The sequence below is a fragment of the Phyllobates terribilis genome, unplaced genomic scaffold, assembly GCF_046119375.1.
Source record: "Phyllobates terribilis strain yellow unplaced genomic scaffold, ASM4611937v1 Scaffold_7__3_contigs__length_470593459, whole genome shotgun sequence".
NCBI lineage: Eukaryota > Metazoa > Chordata > Amphibia > Anura > Dendrobatidae > Phyllobates > Phyllobates terribilis.
Genome location: NW_027362767.1, coordinates 144,322,090 through 144,338,922, shown reverse-complemented (window position 1 = coordinate 144,338,922; position 16,833 = coordinate 144,322,090). Strand labels below are relative to the sequence as shown.

The 16,833-nt window shown below is 38.9% G+C and overlaps 2 protein-coding genes across 2 annotated transcripts in view; one reads left to right on the top strand and one right to left on the bottom strand.

Annotated features, from left to right (window-relative positions):
* The window catches only part of CDC42SE1 (CDC42 small effector 1), a 76,926-nt gene extending 72,041 nt beyond the window's left edge, over nt 1-4,885 (top strand). The window contains exon 5 of the mRNA XM_073639373.1: nt 4,109-4,885. The gene's annotated coding sequence lies outside the window, so the exon portion shown is untranslated. The remainder of the gene's footprint in view (nt 1-4,108) is intronic.
* Nucleotides 4,886-8,039: 3,154 nt separating this feature from the next.
* Nucleotides 8,040-16,380, bottom strand: BNIPL (BCL2 interacting protein like). The gene is given in 11 exon segments (XM_073639372.1): nt 8,040-10,288; nt 10,407-10,505; nt 10,939-11,025; nt 11,290-11,421; nt 11,761-11,863; nt 11,949-12,113; nt 12,209-12,433; nt 12,535-12,596; nt 12,690-12,794; nt 16,290-16,353; nt 16,356-16,380. Coding segments are annotated over 11 exon segments (1,101 nt in total). The 3' UTR covers nt 8,040-10,254.
* Between the last annotated feature and the right edge of the window lie 453 nt (nt 16,381-16,833).

The window sequence follows — 16,833 nt, the reverse complement described above, 5'->3', positions numbered from 1 at the left end:
TAGTCTTGTACATAGGGGCACTATTATAGTAGTTATATTCTTGTACATAGGAGCAGTATTATAGTAGTTATATTCTTGTACATAGGGGCAGTATTATAGTAGTTATATTCTTGTACATAGGAGCAGTATTATAGTAGTTATATTCTTGTACATAGGGGGCAGTATTATAGTAGTTATATTCTTGTACATAGGGGGCAGTATTATAGTAGTTATATTCTTGTACATAGGGACAGTATTATAGTAGTTATATTCCTGTACATAGGGGCAGTATTATAGTAGTTATATTCTTGTATATAGGGAGCAGCATTATAGTAGTTATATTCTTGTACATAGGAGCAGTATTATAGTAGTTATATTCTTGTACATAGGAGGCAGTATTATAGTAGTTATATTCTTGTACATAGGGGCACTATTATAGTAGTTATATTCTTGTACATAGGAGCAGTATTATAGTAGTTATATTCCTGTACATAGAGGCAGTATTATAGTAGTTATATTCTTGTACATAGGGGCAGTATTATAGTAGTTATATTCTTGTACATAGGAGCAGTATTATAGTGGTTATATTCTTGTACATAGGGGGCAGTATTATAGTAGTTATAGTCTTGTACATAGGGAGCAGTATTATAGTAGTTATATTCTTGTACATAGGGGGCAGTATTATAGTACTTATATTCTTGTACATAGTGGGCAGTATTATAGTAGTTATATTCTTGTACATAGGGACAGTATTATAGTAGTTATATTCCTGTACATAGGGAGCAGTATTATAGTAGTTATATTCCTGTACATAGGGAGCAGTATTATAGTAGTTATATTCTTGTACGTAGGGAGCAGTATTATAGTAGTTATATTCTTGTACACAGGGGGCAGTATTATAGTAGTTATATTCTTGTACACAGGGGGCAGTATTATAGTACTTATATTCTTGTACATAGGGGGCAGTATTATAGTAGTTATATTCTTGTACTTAGGAGCAGTATTATAGTAGTTATATTCTTGTACATAGGGGCAGTATTATAGTAGTTATATTCTTGTACATAGGATCAGTATTATAGTAGTTATATTCTTGTACATAGGGGGCAGTATTATAGTAGTTATATTCTTGTACATAGGGGTAGTATTATAGTAGTTATATTCTTGTACATAGGGAGCAGTATTATAGTAGTTATATTCTTGTACACAGGGGGCAGTATTATAGTAGTTATATTCTTGTATATAGGGGGCAGTATTATAGTAGTTTTATTCTTGTACATAGGGGCAGTATTATAGTAGTTATATTCTTGTACATAGGGACAGTATTATAGTAGTTATATTCCTGTACATAGGGAGCAGTATTATAGTAGTTATATTCCTGTACATAGGGAGCAGTATTATAGTAGTTATATTCTTGTACGTAGGGAGCAGTATTATAGTAGTTATATTCTTGTACACAGGGGGCAGTATTATAGTAGTTATATTCTTGTACACAGGGGGCAGTATTATAGTACTTATATTCTTGTACATAGGGGGCAGTATTATAGTAGTTATATTCTTGTACTTAGGAGCAGTATTATAGTAGTTATATTCTTGTACATAGGGGCAGTATTATAGTAGTTATATTCTTGTACATAGGATCAGTATTATAGTAGTTATATTCTTGTACATAGGGGCAGTATTATAGTAGTTATATTCTTGTACATAGGGGTAGTATTATAGTAGTTATATTCTTGTACATAGGGAGCAGTATTATAGTAGTTATATTCTTGTACACAGGGGGCAGTATTATAGTAGTTATATTCTTGTATATAGGGGGCAGTATTATAGTAGTTTTATTCTTGTACATAGGGGCAGTATTATAGTAGTTATATTCTTGTACATAGGGGCAGTATTATAGGAGTTATATTCTTGTACATAGGGGCAGTATTATAGGAGTTATATTCTTGTACATAGGGGGCAGTATTATAGTAGTTATATTCTTGTACATAGGAGCAGTATTATAGTAGTTATATTCTTGTATATAGGGGGCAGTATTATAGTAGTTATATTCTTGTACATAGGAGCAGTATTATAGTAATTATATTCTTGTACATAGGGACAGTATTATAGTAGTTATATTCTTGTACATAGGGGCAGTATTATAGTAGTTATATTCTTGTACATAGGGGCAGTATTATAGGAGTTATATTCTTGTACATAGGGGGCAGTATTATAGTAGTTATATTCTTGTATATAGGGGGCAGTATTATAGTAGTTATATTCTTGTACATAGGAGCAGTATTATAGTAATTATATTCTTGTACATAGGGGCAGTATTATAGTAGTTATATTCTTGTACATAGGGGCAGTATTATAGGAGTTATATTCTTGTACATAGGGGGCAGTATTATAGGAGTTATATTCTTGTACATAGGAGCAGTATTATAGTAGTTATATTCTTGTACATAGGGGCAGTATTATAGTAGTTATATTCTTGTACATAGGAGCAGTATTATAGTAATTATATTCTTGTACATAGGGGCAGTATTATAGTAGTTATATTCTTGTACATAGGGGCAGTATTATAGGAGTTATATTCTTGTACATAGGGGGCAGTATTATAGGAGTTATATTCTTGTACATAGGAGCAGTATTATAGTAGTTATATTCTTGTATATAGGGGGCAGTATTATAGTAGTTATATTCTTGTACATAGGAGCAGTATTATAGTAATTATATTCTTGTACATAGGGACAGTATTATAGTAGTTATATTCTTGTACATAGGGGCAGTATTATAGTAGTTATATTCTTGTACATAGGGGCAGTATTATAGGAGTTATATTCTTGTACATAGGGGGCAGTATTATAGTAGTTATATTCTTGTATATAGGGGGCAGTATTATAGTAGTTATATTCTTGTACATAGGAGCAGTATTATAGTAATTATATTCTTGTACATAGGGGCAGTATTATAGTAGTTATATTCTTGTACATAGGGGCAGTATTATAGGAGTTATATTCTTGTACATAGGGGGCAGTATTATAGGAGTTATATTCTTGTACATAGGAGCAGTATTATAGTAGTTATATTCTTGTACATAGGGGCAGTATTATAGTAGTTATATTCTTGTACATAGGAGCAGTATTATAGTAATTATATTCTTGTACATAGGGGCAGTATTATAGTAGTTATATTCTTGTACATAGGGGCAGTATTATAGGAGTTATATTCTTGTACATAGGGGGCAGTATTATAGGAGTTATATTCTTGTACATAGGAGCAGTATTATAGTAGTTATATTCTTGTATATAGGGGGCAGTATTATAGTAGTTATATTCTTGTACATAGGAGCAGTATTATAGTAATTATATTCTTGTACATAGGGGCAGTATTATAGTAGTTATATTCTTGTACATAGGGGCAGTATTATAGGAGTTATATTCTTGTACATAGGGGGCAGTATTATAGGAGTTATATTCTTGTACATAGGAGCAGTATTATAGTAGTTATATTCTTGTACATAGGGGCAGTATTATAGTACTTATATTCTTGTACATAGGAGCAGTATTATAGTAGTTATATTCTTGTACATAGGGGTAGTATTATAGTAGTTATATTCTTGTACATAGGGGCAGTATTATAGTAGTTATATTCTTGTACATAAGGGCAGTATTATAGTAGTTATATTCTTGTACATAGGGGCAGTATTATAGTAGTTATTGCCCATAATCACCTATCTTGGTGTTTTCCCATTTGCTGTACACAGAGATATAACATCATTATTTATTATCTGCCAGTTTCGGGATATTAATAAGTAATACTTTCTGTGCACAATTACTAATTGGATTTAGTTTCTTTCTGTAATTGACTTAGATTAAATACCTTGCAATTAGTAAACCCTTTATACTTCTAAATGGATTATCATCTCCGCTGTGAAGAACATGTGGGCGTCCGTTCACCACAAGCGCTTTTCATACATTCCTTGTGCCGCAGCGCCGTCATATGGAATTTTCAGTGACCTGTAAATTTTGGGAAATAATGTCATCATTTATTTTTTGCATCTTTAGAACTTATTTAAAAAAAAAACTAAGATTATCAAAATACAATTTTTCCTGAAAAATTTTAATTTACTGTATATTTATTTCAGGGATGGAGTCGTCACGAGGAGCAGGAACAAAGCACAGTGCCGCAACCACTGGATAAATTATTTCATCTTCCCAACATTTTTTTTTTTTTTTTTTGCCTGAAAACATTTTTTGGAGAACTGATAAAGAAATTTCTAAAGAATGTGCAATATTTTTTTCTAGAATATTCTATGTATGTATTAGCTTTCTTTTTTGGCTGGGAGACGCCTGCTGTATGAGTTATGCCGTGGATTATCTATTTTATTTTTTACGGCTGGAATGAGTGAAGTGATGACAGATTGTGAAATTGAAAACACTTCATAGACTTTTCTGTGCTTTTTTTTTTTTGTCTCCACATTCCAAAATATTTCACTGCTTCCCATAAAAAAAAAAAAAAAAATCATTTTTTTTTTTTTTCTTTATTCTGTGATTCGCCATCTTGCTCGAAAAGTATTCTATACGAATAGGAATTTTAGGAAACATTATTGCTTTTTATTTTAGTTTTTTTCTATTAATTACTTTGAAAAAAAAAAAATAAAATACAAAAATTTAATTTTTTTTAAATAAGTATATATTATGCAAAGCACAAATAATAACATTTCTATAAATGGCTTTGTATTTTTAAAGACCCAATGTTACATAGTTGATTTTTTATTTTTTTTTAGAGGATTTGCCCACACTGCCTTAATAAAATAAAAGTTTTTTTTTTTTTTTTTTTAATAAATAAATAATTAAAACTGCACTTGAAATTATACAAAACATCCGCAATAATAATGATAAAACACAGGCCAGTCTACTACCTCTACATCCCGACCGCGGTGCCAGAAGCTGACACTTTACTTACTGACTAGTAGTAGGCCCTCTTCCCTCACAGTTTTTTACCGCCTACCCAAAATTTAATCTATGTGGTTGAAATATGTTGTATGAACTAATTCCATTTTGAGTTTTTTTTTTCTTTTCTTTTTTCGTTCAAATTATGTCAATGTTAAAGCTTGTTTTAGTATTAATGGAGAATTAAAAAAAAATGTTAAAAGAAAACATAAAAAGAGCTTAAAAAAAAGACTCTAATGAAGGCTGAGGTTGGAAGAACAAGTTTTGTATGTATATATATATATATATAATATATATATATTTATTATTTTTTTATTTTTTTTTAATAACCAAAAATGATTGGACATATCAATGTAAACTGCCTAATCCTTTTGTAGATCTTCCATCTGGCAAGGCTCCAGAGGAGACCAAACACATCACATAGTCGGACATTCTCTCCAAAATCAAAAAGGTAGGGGAGAAAGCTGCAGCCAGACAGCGTTAGTGGCTGCTTATCTCCCCTGATATCAAAAGGATCGGACATATGTATTTAAACTGCCCAATCTTTAAGTCAGTCATCAGACTGGGAAGTGAAGAGGCAGTCCTATCACATGATATTCTATTTCCACCAAAAATCAATGGAGGAAAGGGAAAAAGTGGTTCCCAGGCAGCTCATCTCCCCTGAGAACAATAGGATCAGGCATGTAAATTCAATCTGTCCAATCCTTCTGACAATCATCTTTCTCGGGAAGACCTCACACACATTACATGGTCGGCCGTTTTCTCCAAAAACGAGTGAATTCAGGCGACTTTCATCCAACGTGTAAGATTATGTGCAATGTTACTGTTGGTTAATGTTATTAAAAGGGCGGGACTAGGACAATTTTGCCATAAATATTCTAAAACCTTCATAAAAAAAATCTAAACCTGTTTTGTTCATTAAAATGTACCCAAGGTTTCACAAATGAAGATTTTTTTTTTGCTAATTTTTTCCAAAATTTGTTCTTCTAACCCGCTGTCCTGAAGGAGTCATTCCCAGCTAAAGGGAACCCGTCACTTGCACTTCCAACAATAAAGCGCCACCACCATATTATTCATCACTTTTAATATTTTCTGCCATGTATAATTTATACTAATTACCGCGAGTAGTCATATGGGCGGGGCCATTCCTATTAATTGTCATGCAGTCCAGATTGTAATCATGGCCATTTTGGCTTGAGTGAGGTCACGCTTGTTGAGCATGCCCAGTAAAGTAATGGGTGTGGTTACAGCCTACCTGACTATACACCTGATGGCCCCGCCCACATGACTCCACAGGACATAATTAGCAGATGGAAGCAAACAGAAAAGGTCCTCTCGATTATTGCGTTTGCGCTTCCCCCCCCCAGTTTTTAGTCTTTTTATCCAATTTTTTTTATTTGTGCCAACTTCTTTAAAATTCTTTTTAAACACGTCCGCCAATTATTATTATTATTTTTTATTTTTTTTAACGTTTGCCATTACGGTTGTGGATTTTTCTTTCTAGATGTAGTTGATTTATCAATGGCGGCTTTTTTAAAAAGCTACAAAATTTTTTTGTTAAAATGTACTCCTCCCCGACGCAAAATGAACACCCCAAAATTTTGGCTAAATTTTAGCGGAATATGCGATTTTTTTTTTTTTCCCCCCTATAAATAGGCGCAAAAAAATGATAACAGACAACAAATAAGGAGAATTTTTCACATTACGCAAAATTCATTAACTGAAGAATTTGGCGCAAAAGACAGAGTATAAAAAAAAAAAAAAACCCTCACAAACTAAGCTCTCTCACAAAGTTTATAAAAGGGTACCTCGGTTAATAACAGGATCCCTTTAATTTTTATAGATTTTCTTGTATGCCTTTACGTTTTCGATCCCTATCAGCTTGGCTTCGAGTTTGCTTTGCCCGTTTGTGCCACGAGCCTTCTACTCCATATAGTCACTTCAGTATTTCTACGTTGAGAGCTAGAGGATTGCCGCAGCGACATAACCCATATAATATACAAAAATCGCACCGAAAATCGAAGAGACGCCCCTTTTATGGGACGTCGCGACTTGTGATCTGTAGATGTAAAATTCGTAGCTTTTATACAAACATCCGACCCCGTTCATGTGCAGCTGGTCTGTTATAATGTGATTGGACCGGAATAGCGGGTCTATTCCTGGAGATTTTTTTTTTTTTTTTTTGTGCGTTGATAAATCCAGAGTCGCTCTAGTTAATCAGATCTATAAAGCCAGTCCGATATGGATTTCTATGTCATTGTATCCGGAGCTGTTGTTCCTAGTTCTGCTTGTAAATGAGGTCTTTCTGTGCACAATAAATGCAATTCTGATAAAACGCATTATGTTTTGTTTGTTTTTTAGCATTAAATATAAAAAAAAAATAAACATAAAATTGTGCAACTTCTATAGTCGTCTTCTGATTCTCACCAATTTATGTCACCAGATGGCGCTGTGCTATGTCACCGGGTACCATCTAGTGGCAGATTTTTTTTCTTTTTGCATTGAAAGAGGACCTTTCATTGGATTTTTTATTTTATTTAAACAAAGTACCTCCTCTAATCGCCGCTCCTTTGCTGATTATGGAACAGTTTTTCTTTTTCATTTATACCCCTACATTCTAAAGTTTGACCCCCGTAAATTAAAGGGGTATTCCCATCTCCAAGATCCTGTCCTAATATGTAGTAGGTGTAATAATAATAATATTAGCTAATACTTCCATTTAGAAATGTAGTATAGTTTTTCTGATTCGCTATGTTTCTTTCCTCATGTGCAGGTATCCGTGGTTACGACCACTGGCAACTAGCTAACCAACTGTCACTATAACAGTGGTCGTAACCACGGATACCTGCACATGAGGAAAGAAACAGTGTGAATCAGAAAAACTATACTACATTTCTAATTGGAGGTATTTGCTAATATTATTATTATTCCACCTACTACATATTGGGATAGGATTTTGGAGATGGGAATACACCTTTAATAGTATAAATTTCTTCTGCTGATTTTGACCAAGTTATGTCCCCAGGTGGCGATGCGTCATGTCTCTGTGCACCATCTAGGGGCAGGATTTATTTTTACACCACAAAATTGCCCCCACAATAAAGCCTCAGAATATAAAACCTTTTTTTTATTATTAATATAAGCAAATCTAAATAGAAAAGGGGAAAAGTACAAACAGTCAAAATGTGGAAATTAGTCACTTAAAGCCCCTGATGTAAACCTGTAATATATATATATACACATATGGTACACACCCGATATAAAAGGTACACAGGGCAGCGGGAGAACACAGACATTAATATGGGCTTGACTTGAATACCTGACAATTATTAACATTCATATATGCCAATATTTAATGTGCCAATTATGTATTTATGGGTTAACGAGCTTGGTGCCGAGGGCATAATCAAAACTTAAATTATAGTAGAGAGGCAAAGACCCATTTTTGTCAGGGTGCTATTCTACGCTTAAAGGAGACTTGTCACTTTCCATAAATATGTAATTATTTTACCAAATATAAAAGCCGCTGTTCTCCTGAATCCGGCAATATTTCTCTTTTGTTCCTGCGCCTCTCCGTTCCCGAAATATGGCCCTCTGTTCACAAATCTAGTCTTGTTTTCCAAATGGGCATGGTCCTCAAGAACACACCCACAAAGAAGCGTTGAGGAGTACGCCCACTTGGATAATAAGACTAGATTTATACACAGGGAAGAGGAGGCCATATCTCAGGAACGGAGAGGCGCAGGAACACAAGAGAAACCTCGCCGGATTCAGGAGAACAGCGGCAATTACACCAGGTGAGAAAGTTATATATTAATGGCAAGTCACAGGTCTTTAAAGGCACAAATAAAAACACAGCGGAAAACTGATGGATCCATCATCAACAGCAGCTTGCTGGTGGTTTCCAGGTACAATCATGTGGCAAGAAAGAAACTGAAAAAGTGCAATCAAATCACAACAACATGACATAAAAGCAAGATTTTAGATTTAGTGACTTGATTGGCGATAAGTGAAGGCGAAGCTTCCCCTTAAAGAAAAAGATTTTGTTTTTATGAGAGATTATTTGATGTCCAAATCTAATCGTTTTCAATTTAAAGTAATAGATAGGACTGATACTTAAAGGAAAAATCTGCCCCCCAAAAATAAATCTTCTGATATGTTAAATCCCATCCATGAGGGACAGGCCAGACCCCACCCATGAGGAACAGACCATTACCAATCAGCATGAAAGGTCAGAAGATATATTTTTTAAAGATATATTTCCCCATTAATTGACCATCATGACTGTGTGTAAATACCAATTGTCATATATAGGACTAGACCCCAAGTTTGTCATATGTTGTAATCCCCACTACAAGACTTCCTGCCCCAACACCTCGGGGTAATCATAGGGGCGTCAGTGAGGCCAATCACAACCCAGCTCTCATTTTCTGCCAGAAACAAAATGAAAGAGCTGATTGGATATCACCTCAACCAGTGTCCTTCTCAACCGCCAGAGCACAATGACCAGAAGTGTCATCATGTGGACATTTTTTTCAATATTATATATATTATTATTATTTATTTATTTTTTATTTTTTTCTTGGTCATCTTATAAACAGTACTGATATAGATGTTAAACCAAGAGCTGTCCAGTGTCTGCCAGAGAGCAGTGACAGGAAGTGTTGTCATGGGGACTTGATTTTTAAAAAAATGTTTCAATAATTAAATTTCTAGGTAGTGATTTCATAATCATTACTGATAAAAATATTATGCAAGAGCTGATTTGTTTAGGTGATATCCAGGTGTTTCTGATCTGCCACTGCACAGGGACTGGAAGTGTTGTCATGGGGACTTAAACCCTCCCTTAAACATTATTAAAATAAATATTAACCGATGTGCAGTGTATGAGACATGCAAAAAAAAATAAGAAAAAAAAGTTACCACGACACAAAAATATATACATGTATATGTAAACAGTAAATTAAAATATTCTACAACTTGTTCCGTTCACGTCGTAGCTGTACAGAGGAACGTCAGAAGTCACAAGAAAGGACACGTAACGTCAATGGATCCCATCTTGGCTTTGATTGTCCAAAGGGCAGTGGAGCTGGAAGTGTTATCATAGGGAAAAGTCAATTTTTTTGACATGTAATAATTTGCGAACTTTGGCCACCAGATGGCGCTATTCTCTTTATGTACAGAGTCTCATCCGTGCAGCTTTCCGGAGGGATGCGCATAGTGGGCCCTTGTAGTGTCTCAACCCAAGAGGTATCTCTAGTGCATGTCTCCATTTACAGTGCAAGTTATTGTTCTCACTGTAGTATAAGAGTTGTCATAGGGTTTCACAGCTATAGTATTACGTGCGCTCTCTCTTTAATTCATCGTCCAACCTGAAAGAGGAGAAGCAGAGCTGTAGTGTAAAGCATGGGGGAAAGAGACAGTGTGAGTCTTGGATGAGGCTGGAGGTGGAGAAAGCAGAGAATATCTGAATCACAGGGGGCGACTCACTCTTGAATACAGTCCGGTATGTGAACGTTTTCTAGCGAAACGAGATGCGCCAGATCCGCGAGGCTGCTGACAAATTTTATCTTTTTCCCAAATTTGGAGCTTAAAAAAATAAAATTACAAGTTTTAAAAAATAAACAAGAGAGAGAATGAAGAGCAGTTACAAAGAGCATCTCGCTATCCGGAGGACCCACAATTAGACACTGTAATTCCTCATTTCTCCATGGGTGGCACTGTGGGGAAACTGAACAATTCCAACCAGGTTTCCACCCAGATCACAAGAGAGAAACTTTGTGATTAGCTTATTATCAAGGTACAACCCCTTTAAGGTACTCACTTTTTATTGTGCCTGTTGCTTGGTTATTGCGATTTTTTTTATTTTTTTTTTTTACTGGAGTTCAATTTTATCAATTTAAAATATATCTGTTTTACTGGAGTTATATATATATTTTTTTATTTTATTTTATTTTTTTACTGGAGTTCCCCTTTAAATATCTAATGCCTGAATTTGGGGGGGGGGGGGGGGGACACTAACCTGATAAACGGCCGCGTGATGACCAGTAAGACTTTCACGTACCATGTCGGGTGCACAATCAGGACAGATTTCAGATTTTTCTTTAACCTAAAAAGGTAAAAAAAAAAAATAAGAATGAAAAAAAAAAATATTTAAAAAGGGGAACACCGCCTACAAGACCTTGATACAAAGACGTTGCAATCAACTTTTGATTGATTCTCTACATAAAGATCCAAAAGTTTTATAAAGTCTGAACTTTTTGGGCGTCCACAGAAAAATGCCATTTTTTTTTAAATCAGAGTTTCCCTTTATTATTTCCACACTGTCGATTGCACAGATCAGCGTGAGGGTCTCTGGACGTCCCGCACTTACCGTCTGCCTGTGGCCTGGTAACAGCGCTTGATCCAGCTGATCGGGGGGATTTTACTACGCGGGGTACATCCGTTCAGGTAGATCATCATGTAGTCCTCCGCCACCAGAAGATCCAGAGTTCCTACAATGTACCTGAATACACAGCACAACAAACTATTAAGGGAACTCCAACCCAAATGACAATTCTTGTCAAAAGACGTTGAAAAATCTAACATCAGAAAGAGAATCGTGCGTGGAGTTCTCCTTTATACACAAGACTATATTACTGCTTGGAAGGGGGCGAAGCTATGACAACCTTTTATTAATATTTCTAAGGGGAAGTGGTTGTCAGATCATGATCTGCTCCTCCTGGATCATCAGAATAGATTTTTGCATTTGGGGTGGAGTTTCCCTTTAAATGGCTTTCTGCATTGTTCATCAGTATTGTGTGGCGGTGCTGCCCCCAGTGTCCGAGCCTTGTACTGTGTGTACCTGAAGAGATTGTCCATGATGTACTGGTAATCTGGATTATTACTGTCTGGTAGATAACAGGAGGCGAAAGTAATAATGGCGGTCAGTCCGTCACCGTAATAGCCTGCGGGAAAGCACAGGATAGGATTAGATACACGGCTCAATGCCCAGTATCACGTTATAGGGTTAGATACATTTTTTATGCTTACCTCCATGGGACACCACCTTCTTGTATGGCTCGATGGCCGTCATGTCCACCTTGTGTTCCCCCATGAGGAATATTCTCCATTTTCGGCCATTTTGATCTTCCATGTCAGTCACGCGGTTTTCAACATCAGAAAAACTCTCTGCCCCTTTGGCCTTCGGGAGGTCATCTGTAATGAAGGATATGGGGGGGTCACTATGGCCGCTCCGCGATCACATGGCCCCGACCCTATTTGCCGTAGCCCGTCCACACAGAGGACATTACCTTCCCACTCAAACTCGTGGCTCAGATCCAGGAGTTCGCTGCTGTTTGGGGTCTCCAGATCATCGATGTCAAAATCTAAATCTTCCTCGGTCGTCTGATAGTCGCAGGGGTCACTGGAGACCGCCGACTCCTGGCTGTTCTCCAGATTAATGCTGATATCCGGGGCGGACAATCGTTTCTTCATGTGGCGGTTACCACACAGCTCCAGCGTACTGGGAGGACAAGCTGCAGTCACAGATAAGGCAATAAATAAATAAATAAATCAGATTTCCTGAAATACTTTGTGCTGCTGGGAGAACCTGGTGCAAGTTTGTCCCCGTCCTCACCTGAGGGTTTATCCTCTTTGGAATCTGAATCTTCTTCTGTCTCCGCCTCCTCTGGAAGGAACCTAAAAACCAAGACCGAGACGTTACGTGATGATAATAAACAGTCTAGTAAGGTCAGGTCCCGTAGTCGTGTCAGGTGGGAGGGGGAGACCGACCTTGGAAACTCTTCATCTTGCCATTCTTCTTTCAGCTCCATGTCATCGATACCCAGACGGGTGGTAGCGGACGGGGCTGCTGGACGCTGCACGACGCCACTGGAGCTGCCGGGAGAGAATGGGACAATGGAGGGTCACATTTTAACCACACTTACTACTATGTGTGAGCGGACCCTTACTAAGGTCGGATTCATACACTTGGGGTTAAGAACGATCACGGGTCTCCTGAACCAAACTCAACAGCCTCTTTGGCTAAACTGTGAGCAGACGCTTGCGGTTCTGTTGGGCGGACGCTTGCGGTTCTTTCGGGGCTGACAGGCGTGTCCCGTAAGGGCGGTCGGTTCCGTCTGGGCGGTCGCTGACGGTTCCTCCGGAGCTGACAGGCGTGTCCCGCAAGGGCGGTCGGTTCCGTCGGGGCGGACCCTTCGGAGCTGACAGGCGCGTCCCGTAAGGGCGGTCGGTTGCGTCTGGGCGGTCGCTGACGGTTCCTCCGGGGCTGACAGGCGTGTCCCGTCAGGGTGGTTGGTTCCGTCGGAGCGGACGCTCGCGGGTCGGTCAGGGCGGACGCTCGCGGGTCCCATAAGGGTGGGCGGTTCTGTCAGGGCAAACACTCACATTACTGAGAACAAACAAAATTTATGAAGGATTTTTATGTCATAGAACCTGGTGAGAAAAGTGGAGACTGCCTTTAAGGCTCGGTCAGAGCGGCGTGTAGGGATTGACCTCCCATTGATCGCACAGACTGCCATGGTAAATATCTCCTATGGATTTTCTGTCAGTGATTTATCTTCCTAGCCCCCTGATGACGGCCATTTTGGATGTCGCCTATTTTTTTTTTTTTTTCCAAAAGACAGAAACAATAACAATCTGTCTATGTTGCCCCTAGTAACCAATCACAGCGCAGCTTTCATTTTAACAGAGCAGTTTAAGAAATGAAAGCTGAGCTCTGATTGGCTGCTAAAGGCCACCAGGACAGTGTTAATAACCGAGGCCCAGCGTGATGACTTAACCCCATCAATGAGGTTTCTTTAATTTCTGCTATCCAATGACTGAGTCAATAAAACACACACATCACATGACCGTCATCCAAAATGGCCAACACCGGCTCATAAAAAGGATTTTACGGCTCATAAAAAACGATTCGTAATATAAATCACTACAGAAAATGGCGCAGGTATATCGCAAAAACAAGGAGATCGGAGGAGCGGTCCAAGATGAAACCAATCGTGGCCGCCTTGATAGATGGCGCTGAACTCAGATAGGTTGCTACGGGCGACGTCCCCATTTCATACATGGGGCGGTAGAGACAACGCTTTGTTGATGACCAGCATACCCCTTAACGGAAAGTTTGCTGATGTTTCTGTCAGATTTTACCGCCACTGTGTGACCCTAGCGTAACAGTGCAACTTCCAATAGTCTGGAAATCCAGCACCTTAGGGGTTAATAGTCCCAGGTGACTGGATTAGTCGGATGATCGGATCCTGCGCTGCCAGTTCTTACCTCATTATGTAGTTATGGGCGCGGTGGCGGATAGTGGAGTAAACTGCTGCACAGGTGTGCTTTATAAGCATTAAAAAATAAGTGCCCCCCCCTTACGTTTGCATAGAGTACCCCCATACAATATGTGCAGATAGCATACGCCTTTATCTTCTATATACACCATTGTTGCTCGTTGAACTCGGGGTGATAAATAATACCGCCATACTGTGCTGAGAAGATACTTACACGCTGTGTGCCAGGAGGTTGGGGACCCTGAAATAGGCGGCTGACATCACCCATGTAGCTGGGGGGTAGGGAAGGTACAGGATAATGGGTGACTCCCAAAAAAAGCTCATGTTACCTAGTAACGGCACAATCAGCCCGCAGCACACCCTGTACACACGGCACAAGTACAAACACGCACAACGCCAGGTCCGGCCTCATGTATGGAGAGATTCTTCAGGACTCTGCCCTTTTATATTGAGCTGATCTTTCAACTCATTGAGACTCTTCCCATAATCCCCCAGGTGTCTGCTAATTTGAATAAAAAAAGGTGGTCTTATAATACCTAATTAAAGGGGCAGGTCTAAATACAGAGTGTGCCGTCATGTCTTTTCTGGTATCGACACTAATAGTTTTGGATCCGTCTTTCCAAAAAATGATCATCTACCTACGGGCATGATGATGATGATCTCTAGATAAAGTGGCAGTGTGCATGCCCAATGTTCCGACCCGGAACCAGGCGAGAACACAGGCATCCCCCCTTTTGGCAATCTGTGGGGTAACCCAGCACTAATCTAAGTTATATACCCCTTTAACTATATAATTGCCACTTGCAGTTAGGTGTAAGGGGTGTCGATCATTTGTGTGTAGACATAGAGTAGGACACACTCTCACAGATGGAGACCATCAGCAAGTATGTGAATGCCCAGTTAGGCAGTAGCGTGCATGCTTGTAATTGTAGTTCACATCCGAAGCTCTGAGTTGCTCTGTTGATCTCTAGACTAGTGACAACCTCATAAGGATCTGTCATGGCCGCCTATGGTTGTCACCTCAGCATGGAGATGAGACAAGGGCAAGTCCCCACCTGTCCGAAATTTTAAAAGTGGGAGTGTCTTTTACTACAAATATGGCTGCTGCCTTGGGCCAAACACACCTGAGACTCACTTCTGAGTAATGGATATATATGTGTACAGTAATTAAAGGGCCAGTGAGCAGGACATGTACAGCTTGGAGGTGACATTTTTAGGGCCTTGTAAAGATCCTGTGTGCGTTTATATACTGCCAGACTTGTTAATATTACAAGGAGGTAATCTCCAGTGATTACCGCATCCAACAAAGTCGTCAGAATGCAGGAATAAGCCACCATGACTATAGGCCACATAAAAGGGCGGATCCAGCTCAGAATAGACCCCACCCCCTGGACTCCTCTGCTCTAGTCATACGAAACCAGTCATTGGGAACAGTTCCCTCACCTCCTGAGTATGGGGCTCTTCTCGTGAACCACTGGCAAATTTTAGAATCATGACAAAGGTAAATTCCATTGTTAAAACGTGTCACAAAATAATGTAACCCATACCCTATTCCTCCTGGATTTATCAAAAAAAAAAAAAAAAAAACGCCACGTCCTAAAATACCAGACAACCCCGGGGTTGCCAGCTTACTGCAATATACAGATGCAGCCGTGAGTCAATGGTTCAGGTACTCTCTCCCTGCCATTAACCCCTACAGATATTAAAAACCATATTAATGATGTTTCTATGTACAGTATGTCATGTCAGTAATGGTACTACGCGAAGAGCAGCACTCCACTATGGGACATAAGATGATGCTTCAATAGGTGGACAATGGCAGGGAGAGAGTACCTGGACCACTGACTCAATTTTTTAGGCCACACACACCATAAAAAAAATACGAGTACAGATGGACTGATTACATCTGATAGTGAGTGAGAGAGAGTGTGTGTGTGTGTGTGTGTGTGTGTGTGTGTGTGTGTGTGTGTATATAGGAATTATTCCCCAAGATGATTATGATTTCCGATCGCCAAAGAAGCAGCAGCCATAGTACGACACCGCCATTATTCCAATCAGACGTACAGGGGGGACGGAGGAGAGCACTCACCTTCGGTGCAGAGGTCCCAGCTCGGCGGCATTCTCCATCTTTAGAAGGTGATGTGTGATAGTTGTGAGGTTTTCTCATCGCCCAGCCTCATTATGCAGGGAATACACACCTATCACAAACCGGTTCTTCTGCCTTTCAGACCAGCATCAAGTTGTTTTTTTTCTCATTTTTGTCAATTCAGCTGAGTTTTTATTTTTCTTCTTACCTCCCTCCTCCCCCCCCCCCCATGCTCCATAAATTCTACAGGGGGAATAATATTTATGCAACGGCCCTACATGGCCCAAAAAGTTTCTGGACACCACAGCAACAGGTTCTTCACTGGACTCTTTCATGGGAGCGTAGGATGGAGTCAAGACTATGAAGAAAGCAGCTCTCTCTGCCTCAGTCACAGCAGAAAATCCCAGCATTACCTGAACCACCAATATGCTGGTTTGGTTCTTAACGTGGTTGTAGCTCCTAAAGGGGTTCTCCAAAAATGTAATAAAATGGCTATTCGTCACATAATTCAAACAGAAGCCTGTCCCGGTCACGTGGCAGGATGCTC